The 16,654-nt window shown below is 31.7% G+C and overlaps 1 protein-coding gene across 11 annotated transcripts in view; it reads left to right on the top strand.

Moving 5' to 3' along the window:
• The first annotated feature begins 4,228 nt into the window (after positions 1-4,228).
• Positions 4,229-16,654, top strand: part of LOC116349846 (rho guanine nucleotide exchange factor 18) — a 36,398-nt gene continuing 23,972 nt past the window's right edge. For 9 of the 11 annotated variants that reach the window (XM_031781517.1, XM_031781509.1, XM_031781501.1 and 6 more), the window contains exons 1-8: positions 4,230-4,384; positions 4,825-5,481; positions 10,445-10,592; positions 14,816-15,051; positions 15,141-15,185; positions 15,247-15,349; positions 15,418-15,554; positions 15,616-15,788. In XM_031781517.1, the coding sequence (XP_031637377.1) occupies positions 10,544-10,592; positions 14,816-15,051; positions 15,141-15,185; positions 15,247-15,349; positions 15,418-15,554; positions 15,616-15,788 (743 nt within the window). In that variant the 5' untranslated portion in view covers positions 4,230-4,384; positions 4,825-5,481; positions 10,445-10,543. Of the gene's footprint in view, positions 4,385-4,554; positions 5,482-10,444; positions 10,593-14,815; positions 15,052-15,140; positions 15,186-15,246; positions 15,350-15,417; positions 15,555-15,615; positions 15,789-16,654 lie in introns of those variants that run through there. The other 2 variants (XR_004201964.1, XM_031781531.1) reach the window with 2 other exon arrangements.

The raw sequence follows: 16,654 nt of genomic DNA, 5'->3' as shown, positions 1-16,654 counted from the left end.
AAAAAAAATCTGTAATAACTAAATGGTTTTTTTAAGTACACCTGATAATTCATTTCACATCGTGTTTTCTCTAGATTTGTAGTCTATTCTCGGTAATTAAGTATAATTGTTCGACTTGCATATACGAGAGTGCTACGACTGTCACACTCAGACGCTTAAATTCTCATCTTTTTTTAAAGAAAAAGAAACACATTATTTTCAGTACAAAGAAGTCCAGACGATGAAGTGCATATTTCTTGCGACCTACCGGCCAGTTGTGAATATTTATTAGTTTTGTTTATGCACCTTTTTCTGCAATGTATTTTATGCTATACAAGCCTGTCTGTATAGTTTCACTCGAGCAAAACATGGTAAATGACCATATTCTTGTAAAATGTTCTCGTCTCATGTTCAGAGTTTAATTGATGAAAAAATGGCGAAAAAGACGGTTTTCTTCAATATGTTACACTTCATAATATTATGATGCATTACGAAGTTTGAATTGAAGGGAAAAAAAAGAGAAAAATATAAAAGTAAAAACTCGACCGAATTAAATCGTAGCAGTAGTTTTTGACATGAAAACTACGGTAGCTACATTGTATAGATGAATATAGCAGTTGTATATAGTGAAGGAGAGATCAATTTTATTTCATCTTTCCTTTATTGTTCAAGCGTCATCGATGTTTTGCATTCTTGCCACTTACCTCATGTTTTGTGGCCATATTTGCTTGTTCAATGTTTTATCATTAAACATGCAACACGTAGTTAAAATGACTTTAAACGGTATAATTATGTGTATGTATTCACGCTCATGTCGAGACACATTGGATGATGAACGAATGCAAATTGATCGCATTTTACAGATGAACGGGTGCAATCTTTTTACACATCGAAAACGAACAATAATGAATATGCTTCGTCATTGAAAACAGAACAAACATTATTTGAAGGACATACACTTCGAATTTTATTTCTTCTTTTTTTGTACTCGGTATATTCAGAAGAGTATAAAAAAATGGAAAATATTTGTCGCGAAGAGGAAGAAAAAGTACTTCAGAGAAATATTTGCACATAGATTTCATCTTTACGTTTCGTTCTATTCTTACGTTGATTGTTTATACTGAAACCAGACAAAAACAAAAAAAATATATATTTACATAGACATTGCTAGAAATGTGTATGAAGTGAAGATGAATCAGTTAAAGTAGACAAATATATTGCAGCTGTTAACTGATAAAACACACGTTTTTATATTTTCATCAAATAATCTTATCATATTTTTAGCGAGCTAATAACGCTGATTTCATTTTTTGCAACTTTTTTTCACCATCATGTCAGTGATTTAACAGAAGAAGAGAACGTTGGAGATGTAGAAATTGATTATACCATTCATTTATTGGATAGGTAGTCAATTTCCGGTCGATGTCAATTTTCGAAAAATCGTATATACTACTAAAATGTACTAATTATGTACAATTATGTACAACAATTTTTATGATTATGTACCAACAAAAAAATTTCAGAATTTGGATTTTTAAAAATTGAAAATATCAAAAGCCAGAAAATGTTTACCCGAATTTGTACAACACCAAAGTTATACGTCGTTAAAATGTACAAAATATGTACAATTCAAATCACCCATCAGATTTGAAAAATTTTCATCGGGTCACTATCTGGAGCCAAAAGTTCAAAAATCAAAAAAGTTCGATTTACGGATTTTTTTTTTTTAAATTTCGTACACCTCCAGTGTATACGTCGTTAAAATGTACAAAATATGTACAATTCAAATCAACCATCAGATTTGAGAAATTATCATCGTGTACCCAAATTTCACCCAGTCCAATTTTTATAGCAGTTTTTGAATTCGCCGCGAATGGGCAACTTTTTAATCATCCATATTATCATAACAACGTATATTGTATAAAAATGTACAAAATATGTACAATTCAAATCTGTATTTAGATTTGCAAAATTTCAATCGAGTACTCAAATTTTACCCAGTCCAATTTTTATAGCAGTTTTTGAATTCGCATTTATTTTGTAAATTTGTACATCACTTATCACCAAAAATAAATCAAAATCATGTACTGAGAGCTGAAATTGTTGAGCTCTTTGTCATTTAAGTTATTATAAGTGTTTAACAAAATTTAAATATTCAAAACATTTGCAATTAACGACGAATGTTAAATAAAAGAAAGAAAGAAAAAAAAAACATTTGGCGAGATGAATTGAAAATCTTCAAGGTTTTTATCGCAACCGAATCAATACTTAGATAAAAGGCATCAATACATTGACACTATAGCACAAAACAATCGGCATCTAGCACAATGTGCTTCGCACAACTCTTATGCATTGATTGGTTTTGATGTGTGAAATTCAACACATGCTTATTATCGAAATCTCTGGTTTGCTTCAATATAAATGAAAAATTTCTTGATTTCCACAAATATGATGATTACGGGCAAAAAATGTTGTTTTAAGTGCAGTTGATACAAGAAAAATATCATAAAATTGATTAGTTACTAAACGTAAATATTTTGCATCTATATACTTTGAATTGGCCATAAAAGTTACCTTCATAATTAAAAATTATTTGAAAAAAAAAAAAAAAAAATTAGATAATAGATAGGACATACTACCGTTTTTTAACTTCATCTGATTAAATAATAAATTTTAATCTTTGCATATAACGAAAATGTGGTAAATTAATTCACAGTTGTTGTGCTACCCGTTTAAGTCTAGTTTCTACAAACAATGGTACATAAATCGTAACTCTTTAACGATATACAACTAATTTGTCTATGATGAATGTGGCCAATATGCATGGATGATAGTGTAGAAAAATTGTGTTACGTTAATGGATTCGTATGTGTCTATTCATGATGACGGAATCATCATCTATTGCGTAAGCGAATAATGGAAAATATTATTTTCTGTCAAGAATTAATCATTTTTTCGTCATTCGATTGCGGAAAATTTTTCTTGCCTGATAAATACAGTACATAATACCACTTATAGTTGTTTGTGACTATCCGTTCTATGAAATTATCTGTGGACTGTGGCCTGCCTTGATTTGTGGACGAGAAAAAAAAACATATGTTTATTTGTATGTTTGATCGAAAGTCGAATGTGGCTGAATGTAAGATGTTCTTATTTGTTTTATGAAGAAGGGAGAGATAGAGAGAGAAAGAGACTACGTGCGAATTCTCAACAATCATATACAGAAAGGATCGAATCTTTCCAATAATATTTATCACCCATTATTCGGATTCGAATTTGAATATTACCAAATCGTGTACAAATGGGTTCAAAATTGAATACGCCATTTACCATTTGAAAATGAATGCTATTTTAAGAATTACTTTGTGTAAACATTTTCATTAACATATTCTTTCTCTTGTTGGCGATAAAACTCTACGCAAAATATTTGAAATCAAAACGTTCTATAAACTTATATTTAAGCACAACATTTTTCGAAAGCATTACAATTTGATTTACAACGACATTGGCCAGATGGCAGTACTATAAAAAAATGCTTTTGCTTTAGAAAGCTTTGAAATTCGACGGACTTTTTAAAAGCTTGAAACAATGTAGTATGCATCATAACAAACATTGTTCAAAGTACTTAAGAAATGTTATTCAGTAAAACTGCCTATAAATCTCACCTCACAAACGAAAGAATTGGCGAGATTATTGTGTGCGCAAAACAGAAGACGATTGATTGTTTTGAATGCTGGTTAATGAAATGAGAAGCGTTAGACGTTATTGGATTATTCGATGCGATTGATTGAATCGCTTTCGACGAAATTCAAGTATCCTTTCGAACGAAAAACGCAGGCAAATCCCTGAAAATTACGATTATACAAAGACTTACTTGTGAAGAATGGTATGTAATGCGTACATATATACAAAAAATATAGCTAGTCAAAATGACACTCAATGCGTATGTGTGTATGCGCACATGTGTGTGTGTCTGTGTGTATATATGCTCCGTCATACACAAATACAATAAATTGAAATCGAAAACTGACAGACGACCAACACCAGCCCTGCGATATTCGTTCACTTGTCTCTCTCTGCATAGCGTCAATGGTTGCGCACTTCTCGCTCGTACATCTTGCAATCGTAATCCATTTCAATGATCCACATTTATTGTATACGTAGGTACGAATACATGCGTTCGATCCAGTGGAGACTAACACAATGATTCAATCGTTGTGTATTATGCATAGCTAACAGCTTTGCGGAATACAAGTTAGTTTGAGTTAGGTGCCCATTTGTAATGGATGGACGCATTGTTAGTTGTGTTTTTCAAACGTGGACATTTCTTCGATGAGTAATTGAAGTTTTATTAGGAGTACGGTGCACACGATATAATATTTTGCAACAATAATGTGACACATTGGTACTACATCATCTTACATTTTTCCGAAAACATTTTTATTCGTTTCGTTAAAAAAAAACGGCCCCAAAGATATTGTGCTACAAATATTTAATGAACACAAACAAAAGAGAGTTTTTTGTGAATTCTGTGAACTCTGCAGTTTTTTTTTGTTTTTTTTTTTTATGAAAATTATACACGATTCATTGCAAAATAAAGTGTGAATAATGTTTTGGACATTTGGCTCACAGTGAAATAAACATACTACAAACGCCATTCAGTTTACTTTTTTAGTATTTTCAGATGAGTGGTCATCTCCATTCAAGAGCTCATAATATTTATTCATATACAACAACATCAAAAAGTGTTCGCTGATAAATATTTTATTGAATTATTATTTCGATTGTTTGTAATGATGAACGAGTGCCCACCTGATTTTGACAATTTTTTTGGTTTTTTTGCAGAGAGTACATTCCATCCACCACAAAATTCAATCCCAGTGCAACATTTAGATGTACCATGTTATTTGTACAATATTCGGTCGGCTCAAGGATTCACTAACGTCAGTGACCTTCTTAAAGAAAACATTTAATTTGATTCGATAAATCTTACCTTCAATAACAGGGCATAGCACCTATGCTCAATATAAATCAAATCATTTCTGTTTTTTTTGCAAGCGGTGAATTAAGTGCAAATTGAATTGTGGCCAAGACATTTTACGATCAACAATTTTCAGATTTTTTTTGTAGTGTTAGTGAGTAATATACGCTTCCAAAAAGAAGTAACAACAACAATCAAATTGTGAAAGAAAGAAGAATGTTTTTTATGCAGAACGAAAACAAAATACGAATAAAATAAAGAGACTGAAACGAAGCACCGTCACCTCCATACAGAGTTGTTCACGAAAAGCATCCGAATAAAAAGATAGTAAGAGTTGAATACACCTCAACCCAAAAAAAAAAATGAAATAAATAAACGACACTGAGGGAAAAGAAGCGGCAGTGCCACAGCAACATAAGTAAGCAGAAAGAAAAACAACAACACACAATTGTAACCAAAATACATAAGAAGAACACGTCCAACCGAACGAACGAAGGCAAACCAACGGAAAAAATCCACAGGTATCCAATGAAATGAAATTGTTGTATGTTTCACCGTTCTCTTTCCAACTCGTTACATTTCATTTCACTTCGTTTTGTATCGCATCATATTGTTTGGTTTTTAGCTTGGTTTGGTTTGGCGATAGTGCATACGTATTTGTATTCGTATGTATACATACATACGTATATGTAAAATCGTTTTTGTTCGTGTTGTATTTGTACATCATTCGGATTCACTTCATTTTTATGTTTTCTGTTTCGTGTTTTTTGTTCTCTCTTCTTTTCTTTGTTGTTTTTTTTTTTAATTTTTGAAGTATATTATCATTACATTTGTCGTTGTATTTGCACTGCTTAGCTTATATGAGGGTTTGACTCTTTGCCATCAACAAATTTTGCCATCGAATACATTTTTATTTCGCATGTATATGTGCTGCTGCCATTTACAAGAAAAGAAAACATCGTTTTGATCCCATCTCAAAATCCTCGATATGACAGAGTGGCAGGCAATCGAAAAGTAGAGCATTTATCAAATTTTATTATTTTCTGAATTGGTTAATTCTTGAGATGTAACATCACTCAATACATTATGAACCGCGTGTATAACAACAATCACTCATACTGTAACAATGACCGTATTTAATGGTATTGGTTCAACCGATTGAACACACGAAAATTCAGGTGTACGCAAGCTAAATTGAATGAGTGTTGGTTGGGAAAGTCATTATGCAGCCAGTGTTCGTTTATATGCGCCTCTAAATGTATGAGTTTTGTGAGCATCCAGCATTTACTCAACCATTCATTATGATCATATAGAAATTAAATACAAAGCAAATTCAATAGACTATTACTTTCGTATTGACACTTCCGTTTATTGGAGGTTTTCATTAAATGCACATGGATTCAATAAATCCTTACAAGTGAATTCTGTATAAATTTATAATCGCATACAAAACTCCAGCCAATATAGAAAGAGTATCATTTCCTGTGTTGCACGAAAGCCATTATGAATAATAAATCTAGAATTATATTATGCGTGTGCGATCAGCAGTTATTTTCATTATCTTTGTCTTTTGAATTTTAGTTTTGTTAACATTTTCAACCTTTTTTCAAAAGACGCTAGAGATGCCATTTTCAATCGTTCCTCAAATCCATTTGATATTGTCATTCCATATCAAAACATTTCTGTAAAAAGCAACAGCACTAAAAACGAATGAAACGAAACTAGGTTTATCAGTTTGAGCAACATCCAATTGCACAATAGAATCTGATTGGTTTCAAAACTATTATCTATAGCTCTGTTCAATTTTATATCAACTTTCCGTTCTATTTCTCTAGAGTTACGCACTATTCCCATATATGTAGGCAGTTGAAATTCTCCTGCCATCATCCATTTGCTTTTTATTTGCATTGGAAACAATTCAACCACTGTGAATGTTAACTTTCAATGTTGATGCTCTGTGCCACAGATATGTTCCTTTTTGTAATCAATAAGCATCTACCCTATTCCATTCCATTCAGTACGTTCTCTACTTTTCATACACATATTACACGTACACTCAATAAAATGCAACGTTTTTTTTATTTATTCCACAATACTGTGCATATGATGCACATTCACAATTTATTGTGTTAAAATGTACCGCTAGCATTTCCGAGATTGTAGATTTGATTCTATCTTCTTCTTTTATTTTTTTAAATTTTTTATTCTCTATCTTAAATTTAATTTATAGTTAGTTGCCTGGATGCATTTGAGATTTATTCAATGTTTCATTCAATTTCGGTGATGTTTCCCGAAAATAAGAAGAACGAAAATAAATAAAAAGAAAGTGATACAAAACTATAATGAATGAAATGTTCTGCATTCTTCCAAGTATTTTCCATAGTATTATGACAACTTTAATAATCGATACATTGAGACAACCTTCTCAAACACAATAACATCACATATAAAGATAATTTTGCACATCACAGTACAAATGGCAGAGAAGAGAAAAATGAATTGAGTGAGTGAGCAGTTGAAACAATGAGCTCTCATTAAAGATACACCATTTGCTCGTCTTTGCAAAACTCTTGATAGTCGTGGCGATAGTCAGCACGAATTGTTTACATGCTTACTCACTTTTGTTTTGGCGTTCAGTTCGTCAAACGTTCAACGCTTCGCACAGCTTCATATGTTGAAATCATTTTGATTTTATATAAAACGATGTGAACATTGATGTGCCTTTTTTATGCACGAGTTTCTATTTGATAATCATTTTAACAATAGAAAAGATCTTCACAAGAATTTTTATGCAATTAATTCCAAAAACTTTACTGCTTTTCGTTCAATTTTTTTTGCTCTTTCTTTTTCTCTCTCAAACATTGAAGATGAAAAGAAGATCGTCGCTATTGTCGCTCAATTCATTCAGTAACGACCGTTATTTGTACACACAGTTAGTTATTCGTTTTCAATTCTAACTGTAATTTTGAGTTTCGTTATTTTTTCGCTCTTCTTCTCTGCTTTACGCGATAGTCAAAATATTAAGCGGCTAAATTAAGAAATGGAGGGAGAAAAAATGAAGATGTGTGTGTGTAGTGTGTAGTGTGTAGAGGTGTGATTTTTAACTTAATATTCACGGTATTGCGTCGACCATAGAAATGCCAATTCAACATTCTTCAATCGCGCAAATTTCACACTATTATTTGCTAATAGTAAAATGTGAAAAGCCAAAGTGTTATAACTTTGTTTCAAAATTTTGCTCTATCTTAATTGAACTCATATGATAAAAAGATCGTCGCAACAAAATGTATATTTCAACAATATGCGTGTAAAAATTGATGTGAAAAGTCCCTTTTTTATGTAAAACCATCAATGTAAATCGTCCAAAATAAACTATGGGAATCGACATAAAGAAATACTGCAAACATTGCATTTTTCATTGCGCATCAAAATGTTAAAGATTCAGTTCCACATCAAAATTTATTAACATTTCAAATTGAAGAATGATAGCATTGCTCGACGCATTTCTTGTATTCGTTTGCTCACATGCGATCCGTGCTGATAATTGATCAATCTTCTACCGATCGTCTCAGTTGCTAGTGGAAGTCGCTTAAAATATCGGGGACAATGTCGTATACTCATCAAGCATTTTCGAATTCGTCACATAATTTCCACGATTTTTCAGGGCCTGTAATCAGTGATAACAGCCATACAGGTAATCACTTAGCCATACTTCAAGGACCATTAAACAATTCGCATATCTTGAAGAATTTTCGTAGCTGAAACCGACACAATGAGTTGTCAAGTTGATCTTAACATTGTTCTGGCACCGCTCCCACACAAGCCACAATTTGTGGTGCAACGTTTCGGTCATGCGACAAAATGAAGGAAACATGAGATTGTCTTTGTTCTGTTCATGTGGTCAGCTCTGAAACAAATTTTCAATTGCATCGGTTCGGCGATGAAAAGTTGGACTCCGTCCATAACAGCGTCAACCTTTTCATTCACCTTTTCAAGTGAATTGCAATCAGACGCAAACACTCACATAAAACTCTCTCAATTATTCAACTGAGCATATTTTCCCAAGGCACTGGAGAAAACACGATCATTTGTTATTCTCACCGTTTCTTTTAAATCATATGGAGAGAAAAAGATGCATCTATTCCGTTGCGTCTAAATAAACGTAATTTCCTTAATTAAAATATGCTTCTTTTATGTAAATCAAAACAAGACGAGAGAAAAAAAAATTGTTGCTATTAAAAAGAGAAAACGATGAGAATCATTTATACGCGGGCAAAGTGTGCATGGAAAGTGAAATAAATGGATGTTGAGCATTTGATGTTTGTCAGAAGTAGAGTATTTGTAGCAAAAGTATGCACGTGAAGAAAAATGAAGCAAAAACACGAACTCAAGCTTCGTGACTCAACAAACTGAATGAAATGAATTTACGAAGACGAAAAGGTCAATACAAGATGGTGTGTTCATGACGTTCATTTCGATTCGACTTATGATAAATATATACTTGATTTGATTGAGAATAGAAACTAATTCGAAAACAAGTTTACAGAATCACTGATTTGGGGTAATGAAACGTTAGTTTACCCCTAGACATCCGAATCAAGAACGGAACACTCGAGAATGAATGTGAGACTTCTCTTGAAATACAAAAAAAAACATTCATTCTCAGACAATCAATTATTTGTATGCATACCGCACTGTCAATATCTAGTAGAATATTTTATTAACATAGTCTAGTGCAATACAACCGATGAATCATAGCCGCAATTTTAACTGTGAGCTTACCTAGGTTGGTGCTGTTTGTAGATACCATCTTATTCTGATAAAAGGAGAAATTTAATTTAAAATTTGGTAATTTAAAGTTTTTCACAAAGTTCGAAAATGTCATCGTACTGAAATATTGAAATGACAAACTGACAGACATAATATAATACTCTTTCTATCATTGAGCTGTTTTTTCTCTCTCTCTCTCTCTCTCTCTCTCTCTCTCTCGATATGACTGACTCTGATAATATTACACACCTAACTTTAAATAATATTACAGTCGATCAGTATCACTCAAATGTGAAATTAAAATGTAAATCAGCAATGATGGCCATCTGTGTGAATTATGGAAATTCAACATTAGTTTTCTGATATGTACCTGATCTTTGGTCATTCTTTGTGAATTCAAATTTGTTATATGTGTTCAAAAGCGATTTCCATTTCATTAAATTGAAAATGATGTTCAAATTGAATATTGTCAATTATTTTTTTCACTGCAAAGTTTTTTCTTCACTCTTTAAATGAAATATTCACGAAAATACATTGCAACACACAATAAAACTGACAACGCGATTTAAAATTCACAATAAACTAAATAATGATACAAACCAAATATCTAATTCAACTAAGTGATAATGTCAATCATTAGATCGATGCGATTGAAAAAAGAAATGATTTTTTTACCCATGCAACTATAAAAAACCACATTAATTGATATCGTAGGACGCAATCGAGAAAAATACATTTTCGTTATACCAACGCCGTAGCCGTACATTTATAATATTAACACATTACATTTGTGCGATTCGGGTTACTTACAAAATGGATTTCAATGATGGAGCCACCGAACATCTTGTACAAAACACTTCAGGTAAATAAATCATCATCGAATGGAATGGCAACTAACAATTTTACTAACAATATTATTATTAACCATAAAATAATAACAACAGTAATATGGATTTTATTAAAAATAATATATATATCGATTCAAAATGGTGGAAACATAAAACTGGATAGATTTTGGTGTGCACATATTTACAAAGTAAGTTAATATGTATCGAAACTGATGAACTGCGTTAATCAACTATAGCTAGTGCAATTGAGCATGAAAATGTCTTCGTTATTCACTCATATGACGGATTCTTATTGGATATAGTTCACACTTAAATTTGATAAGGGAAGTATATAGCTCACTTGAAGAGAGGGATAAATTCATTAAATACAATGAATCATAGGCCGTGTTTAATGAAGATATTTCACACTCGGCAACATTTCTTTTCAATCCGTTCCACCCATAAATCCTGGAAAATATGACAGAAAAGAAAATTCCGAATAAGGAAAATCCGACTCTCCGATGCAGGATCTATGGCTGCCGTTTAAAGATGCTTAATACACTTCATTTTCGTCATTGCTTTAACCTTTCTCTACTCCTCGAGAGAAAAAAAAGAACTTACGTAGCTTGTAAGCTGACGATATTGATAAGAGATAGCTGATAAGTAGCTTTTTTATCAAAATCTACAATTTTGCAGATGACGCTTGTGAATAATCTCTTATCAAACACAATTTGTGAAAATGAATAAGAAATCTGAAAAAAAGAGTGTGTCCTCACATCTTTCAAAAAATTGTCCAAGGTTTTTCGAGTCGAGATGTTTTTCAATTGATTCTATTTACTTTATGTAATGAATACATTGTATCGTTGCTCGATGTGTAAAAAAATAAATGGTTGAATAGAGATGCTTGTTATTGAATCGCTTATGTTAATCGAAACTTGATATCTACGATACAGTTTCCATGCTTCAAGCATGATTTTGACATCGCTCTTATTTTTTATCACTCTGGTCTTTAATTGAAGTCTCTACTCCGTCATTTTTTTTAATTACTATTTATCCATATTCAACGACCCCATTGCATTCGATTTACAAAGTATATGTTGTTGAAAATGTTATACAAAGACATTCAGTGTGTTTTTTAAAATTTTAATCAATGTTTTTTATTACTTTCTACTGTGTGGTTACTGCATGACGGTTTTGTTAAACTGAGTGCCAAAAATAGGCGGTTTTAAAAAGATATAGAGAATATACTACTAGTATGTGTTGAATACACTTCCTACACAGCGCCAATTCGGAGTGTATTTAAAAAATCGAAACAAAAAAAAACAGGAAATTGCGGGAAATTAAGTAGAATTTTGTTTTTTAATTCGAAAAGTGAATTCATAATGAACTGTGAATAAATTGTTTAATGATGCCGAAAAGATGAATTGCACCGATGCAACAGCAGTCATTTATCCATTTGTTTTGTTTGGGTTGACACAAAGATATCTAAATAGTACTTCATCCTACACAGAGTTTTAAGGATTGAAATGCGTCATACTTTTGCCACAAAGTACTACTAACTAGAGTGCATCGATTTCTTTTCATCGCTGGGTGTATACTGTATGTACACTGCTTAAATATTAATTAATACGAAGACTTTGGGCTTTTCATTATCGACAAATTTATATTATACATGTTAAGCTTTTCATTGTTTGCCCAATTGTTTGGCTCGCTTCGAAATAAATTGTAATACATTTTTTAATAATTTGTCGTTCCCAACCATTTTATGTCACAGTTTTTTGTTGCATTACCCAAACGCTCATCAGATATGATTCTATTAAATCGTGATGTAGCTATTAAAATCGAGTAACTGATGACGCTGAGACATCCAGAAACAAATTTATTATACAAAAAAAATTCGCCCGTTAAAAGTCAAACAAAAACCCCCCTTTATACCTTTGGCATCTCGCCTCCAACCATAATCGTTTATATACTTGTAGAGTGTAGTATGTACTACAGAAATGTGGTGTCCATATTGTGTGTAACACAAGCAAACGTTATTCACAGTCGAGTTTGTGGTGAAAGTATAGACGTGTGTGCCCCATATCTTCAATATATCAATCATTTGCCTCGAATCATGGTATATAAAATGGGATATACTGTCACTGACATTGAAAAAAAGAAGTGCTCAGAACTGGAACATGCTCATGCACACACTTTAAGAGAATCGTTCTTCCATATCAAAGATGTATATTATATTTGACGGATACACATTCTCTCTCTCTCTCTCTCTCTCTCTGTGGCTGTTTTCTTTCATTTTCATCCTCTGAGCTTGTGTACTGGTTTGACCTGATATCTTCAACTACTATATTGAGGCCAAAGTCTTTATTTTTCTTTAATTTGTGATTACAAGAAGTGTCCTCATCTCATATTTGCTTAAAAATTTATAAGTTTGATATCGAACGATTTCGTGAAACGCATTATAACATTTTGATCATTATTCGGCATACAATTCCATTTTCCATGTGCCTGAATGCACACACCACATTCAAATATATCGAAACACCGTTATAGAGTTCGATCATGTTAACGCACACAATGAATTTTCAATTTTCTCTTCTAATTGAATTTCACATAAATTCGATTCTTTTGCAATGCCAACTTCAGTATGACAACAAAAAAATATACTTCAGTTATTCGATATTTGGTTTGAATTCAAATTAAATTAGGGCACCATTCAAATATTTGTCACCAGTATCAATTGAATAAAGGAGAAAATGGCACCTGTACAATGAATAAAAGTCAGTAATAACGAACATAGTTCACATTGGCCACCAAAATTACTTATACATATTTGTAATTATAATTTTCCAATAAGACTTTGCATGCTGATTGTATATTGCGTGTGCAAGATATTTGCAACATGACGAAAATAATACCACATAAAGAAGAAGAAAAACGTGTGAATTACTATTAATAGCATCGTTGAAAAGTCAAGAAATTGATTGATATGAGAGTGTAATTGGTACGGTTTTAATTATTTTAACTGCAATTGAAACACAATTCAATGAATGACGGTTATTTATCGCTTGAAGTCATATTTCTATTTAATTTTATGATTTATGAATCATTTCCCATAAACTTAACTGCTTATTATTATAACAAAAAAAAAATGTCACAGAAACAAACTCCATTATCTTATCAGTTGCATTTAACTTTCATCATTTATTCATTTATAAAGGGAAATTAAAGCAGAAACTGTACCAATGAACAATGAGTGAGCATCTATTGTTTGGCCAAGGACTTTTTCGCAAAGGCATAAGAGTATATTGACAATCATACCGACGCAAACGAACACATTGAGAAAACTATACTGTCTTTAGCCGAAAAGTAAATATATATTTAGAGAGGACATCACTTCAATATCATCATCCTGATATGATATGCTTCTCTTTTTTTTTAATGCACATATTGGTACGTGCAATTATGAATCGTATAATGCATTTGAATGTTTAATTTATTTTAAATAAGACTCGGAGTTTTTGAACACCATGAATGCAGGGGTCAGCATGTGCTTTTAAGTTTTTAACAAACATTGTCCCATATAAAATGGTTTTTTCCAAATTTTTTATATTTTTATTCATTTGAAGAATTCATTTTTAGAAATATTAGTTTCGAATAAATCTGAAGCAGAGTGCTTGAAAGTATCAAATATCATTTTAGTATGTATGTATAAATATTTATGATGATAAACAAAGCCTATTCACGACATAATTGGATTTATTGACAATTTGCTGTACTAACAAGAATAGCGGAAATGGTAAATATGAAAATGAACTTCGGTGAAAAATGTAAAGCAACGGCTATGATTCGAAGCTAGGTACAACATAAAGTACTTTCGATAAGATATTCTCTTGGATTTGTACTTTATTTTGATGAAACTCTCTTTTGTATGCTATGCTTATTTTATGTGCACCATATTATCAATACATGTTTTTAATTACATCCTGTATCTTTTCTGTATATATATAAGAAAATGTTCATAACATTATTATCATGTGATTTGCTCGAAATTCAGTTGATAATTCATGCATGTACCAGAGCTGTCGTTGCTGCTAAACACGTATTTTTTTCATATTTTGCTTTTCCATTCATGCAATTATTACAACTAAATTCAATTGAATCAAAAATTTAGTAAAAGATTTTCATGTGCGCGTTGTATTTTAAATTCTAATTTTGTTAATAACTTTGTTCTTTGTTCCATGAAAAACCAATTTAGATGACGACAGTGATGTTGACGAAATTACTGATTACTTGAACGCAAACGCATGTGAAAATAAGAACGAAGCGGTGTCATCGTCAACAAAGCCGATATATTTGTCTGCACTAAGTACAGAAAGAGATTTAAATAATAGCAGCAGTAGCTGTAGTAGTAGCAGCACAAACTCAACTCTCAATAACAATCACTTTGGACTGAAGAAAACTTATGCAGCTTTAAATTCAACCACGAAAATGGTAATTGAATAAATTTTACAATTTGTTTGGCCCTATTAAATTCATTTATGTAATAAAATTGAATAAAATTCATTTAACTTTTCGTTCAGCTTCCACAATCACAGACGCATCATCAGGCGTCGCCGCCTCAACAGGTTAGTAACAAAGAAATGAATCGAAAATAGAAAATAAAAATAAACTAAAATCTTTTCATAGGATCAACAACAGCAACAGCATCATTACCACGTAAACAATAACATGGTGCCAATAATTAGCGTAACTCCACATAGTCCTGGAACTAAATTCAATAATATTCTAGGTAATTTATCAACGGCATTTTTTTTATTAATGCAACGCTATTAATGTGTAAATGTTTCATTTGTATAGAGGATACTTTAAATCATCTGCAAAACATTCGCGAAAGTGTGGTTCAAATGAAAAACTCAACATCTTCATCACATCATAATCATCATCATCACCATCATCATCAGTATTATATGGCGTCAGGTTTAATAAATCCAGCGGTAAGTTTTTCGTAAATACTAATGTGAAGGGAAAAAAAACTAAAACTAAAACTCATCACAGTTGAGTGCATCACGTTTGTTTTCGTCATGTCCATCATTACCTGATTTGACAGCAGCTGCTAACAATGGTGTTTGGCAAGCACAACAAACAATCGGACTAAATAACGATCGCCGTAAATCATGGACGGCTATTGAAGATTTGACCATTGAATGTGGAAAAAATTCCCATAAAAGGTAAGCCATAGTTGGTTGTTGAGACATTTTTGTTTTCATGTATTGTTTATTTTTTGGTGTACGGAAATGTATTTGATTTCACTTGGTGCGCACAGTCACTATCAATAACCATTAATGAGTTCATTCATATAGTCCATTTTCATCAAAATTACAGTTAACAATACAAACACAATAGAAACTACTAAAAATCATCTTAGCATACCTAATTATAGTTTCTATTTAGTAGTTAAATTAAAAGCCACTATTGCAAAAATTGACATTTTCTACTTGCGATCCGATTGAAATGAATTTTAGCAAAACTGAAAGATTCGGGATAAAAGAATAACTGGGTTAAGGGCAATTTTGGTTTGAGCATTTTGTTTTTGGAAGTAACAAACAACCTTCATTTTGAAAATGCTTTTGTTTCTTTTTTTGTATCTAAAGTGACTGTTTTTCTACTCCAAGCATAGGAGCAATGGTCCAAAATTCATTTCATGGGCTAAAATTCATTTGGATCAGATGAACTGAAGTAGTATAAAAATTGATAGCCTCGAATCATGTAAAATATTGCAATAGTGCCCATAGATTAATGGCCGGTATTGAATATTCATCAATTTATTGCCAAAAATGCACTTGATTTGAACAAAATACTATGAATTTATAATCATATATGTGTAAATTCAAGTGTAAAAAATCATCATAAATCTTTGGAAACTTGATTCGCTCAGCATTCTTTTTGCATATATTTTGCAAACACCAATATCAAATTTCGAAAGCCAACGTTTTTAGACCGAGCATATCTTATGCATAAATGTGTAGTAAAGTTTTAATTGGTCTTATAAATACCACTTTTTTGTACATAGTTAAATCTATGTTTAGATTTGCAA

Source organism: Contarinia nasturtii, unplaced genomic scaffold (genome assembly GCF_009176525.2).
Source record: "Contarinia nasturtii isolate CC-2019 unplaced genomic scaffold, AAFC_CNas_1.1 Cnas_scaffold_129, whole genome shotgun sequence".
In the NCBI taxonomy this organism is placed as follows: Eukaryota; Metazoa; Arthropoda; class Insecta; order Diptera; family Cecidomyiidae; genus Contarinia; species Contarinia nasturtii.
The sequence above is the reverse complement of the archived record's forward strand: the minus strand, read 5'-3'. Positions and strand labels throughout refer to the sequence as shown.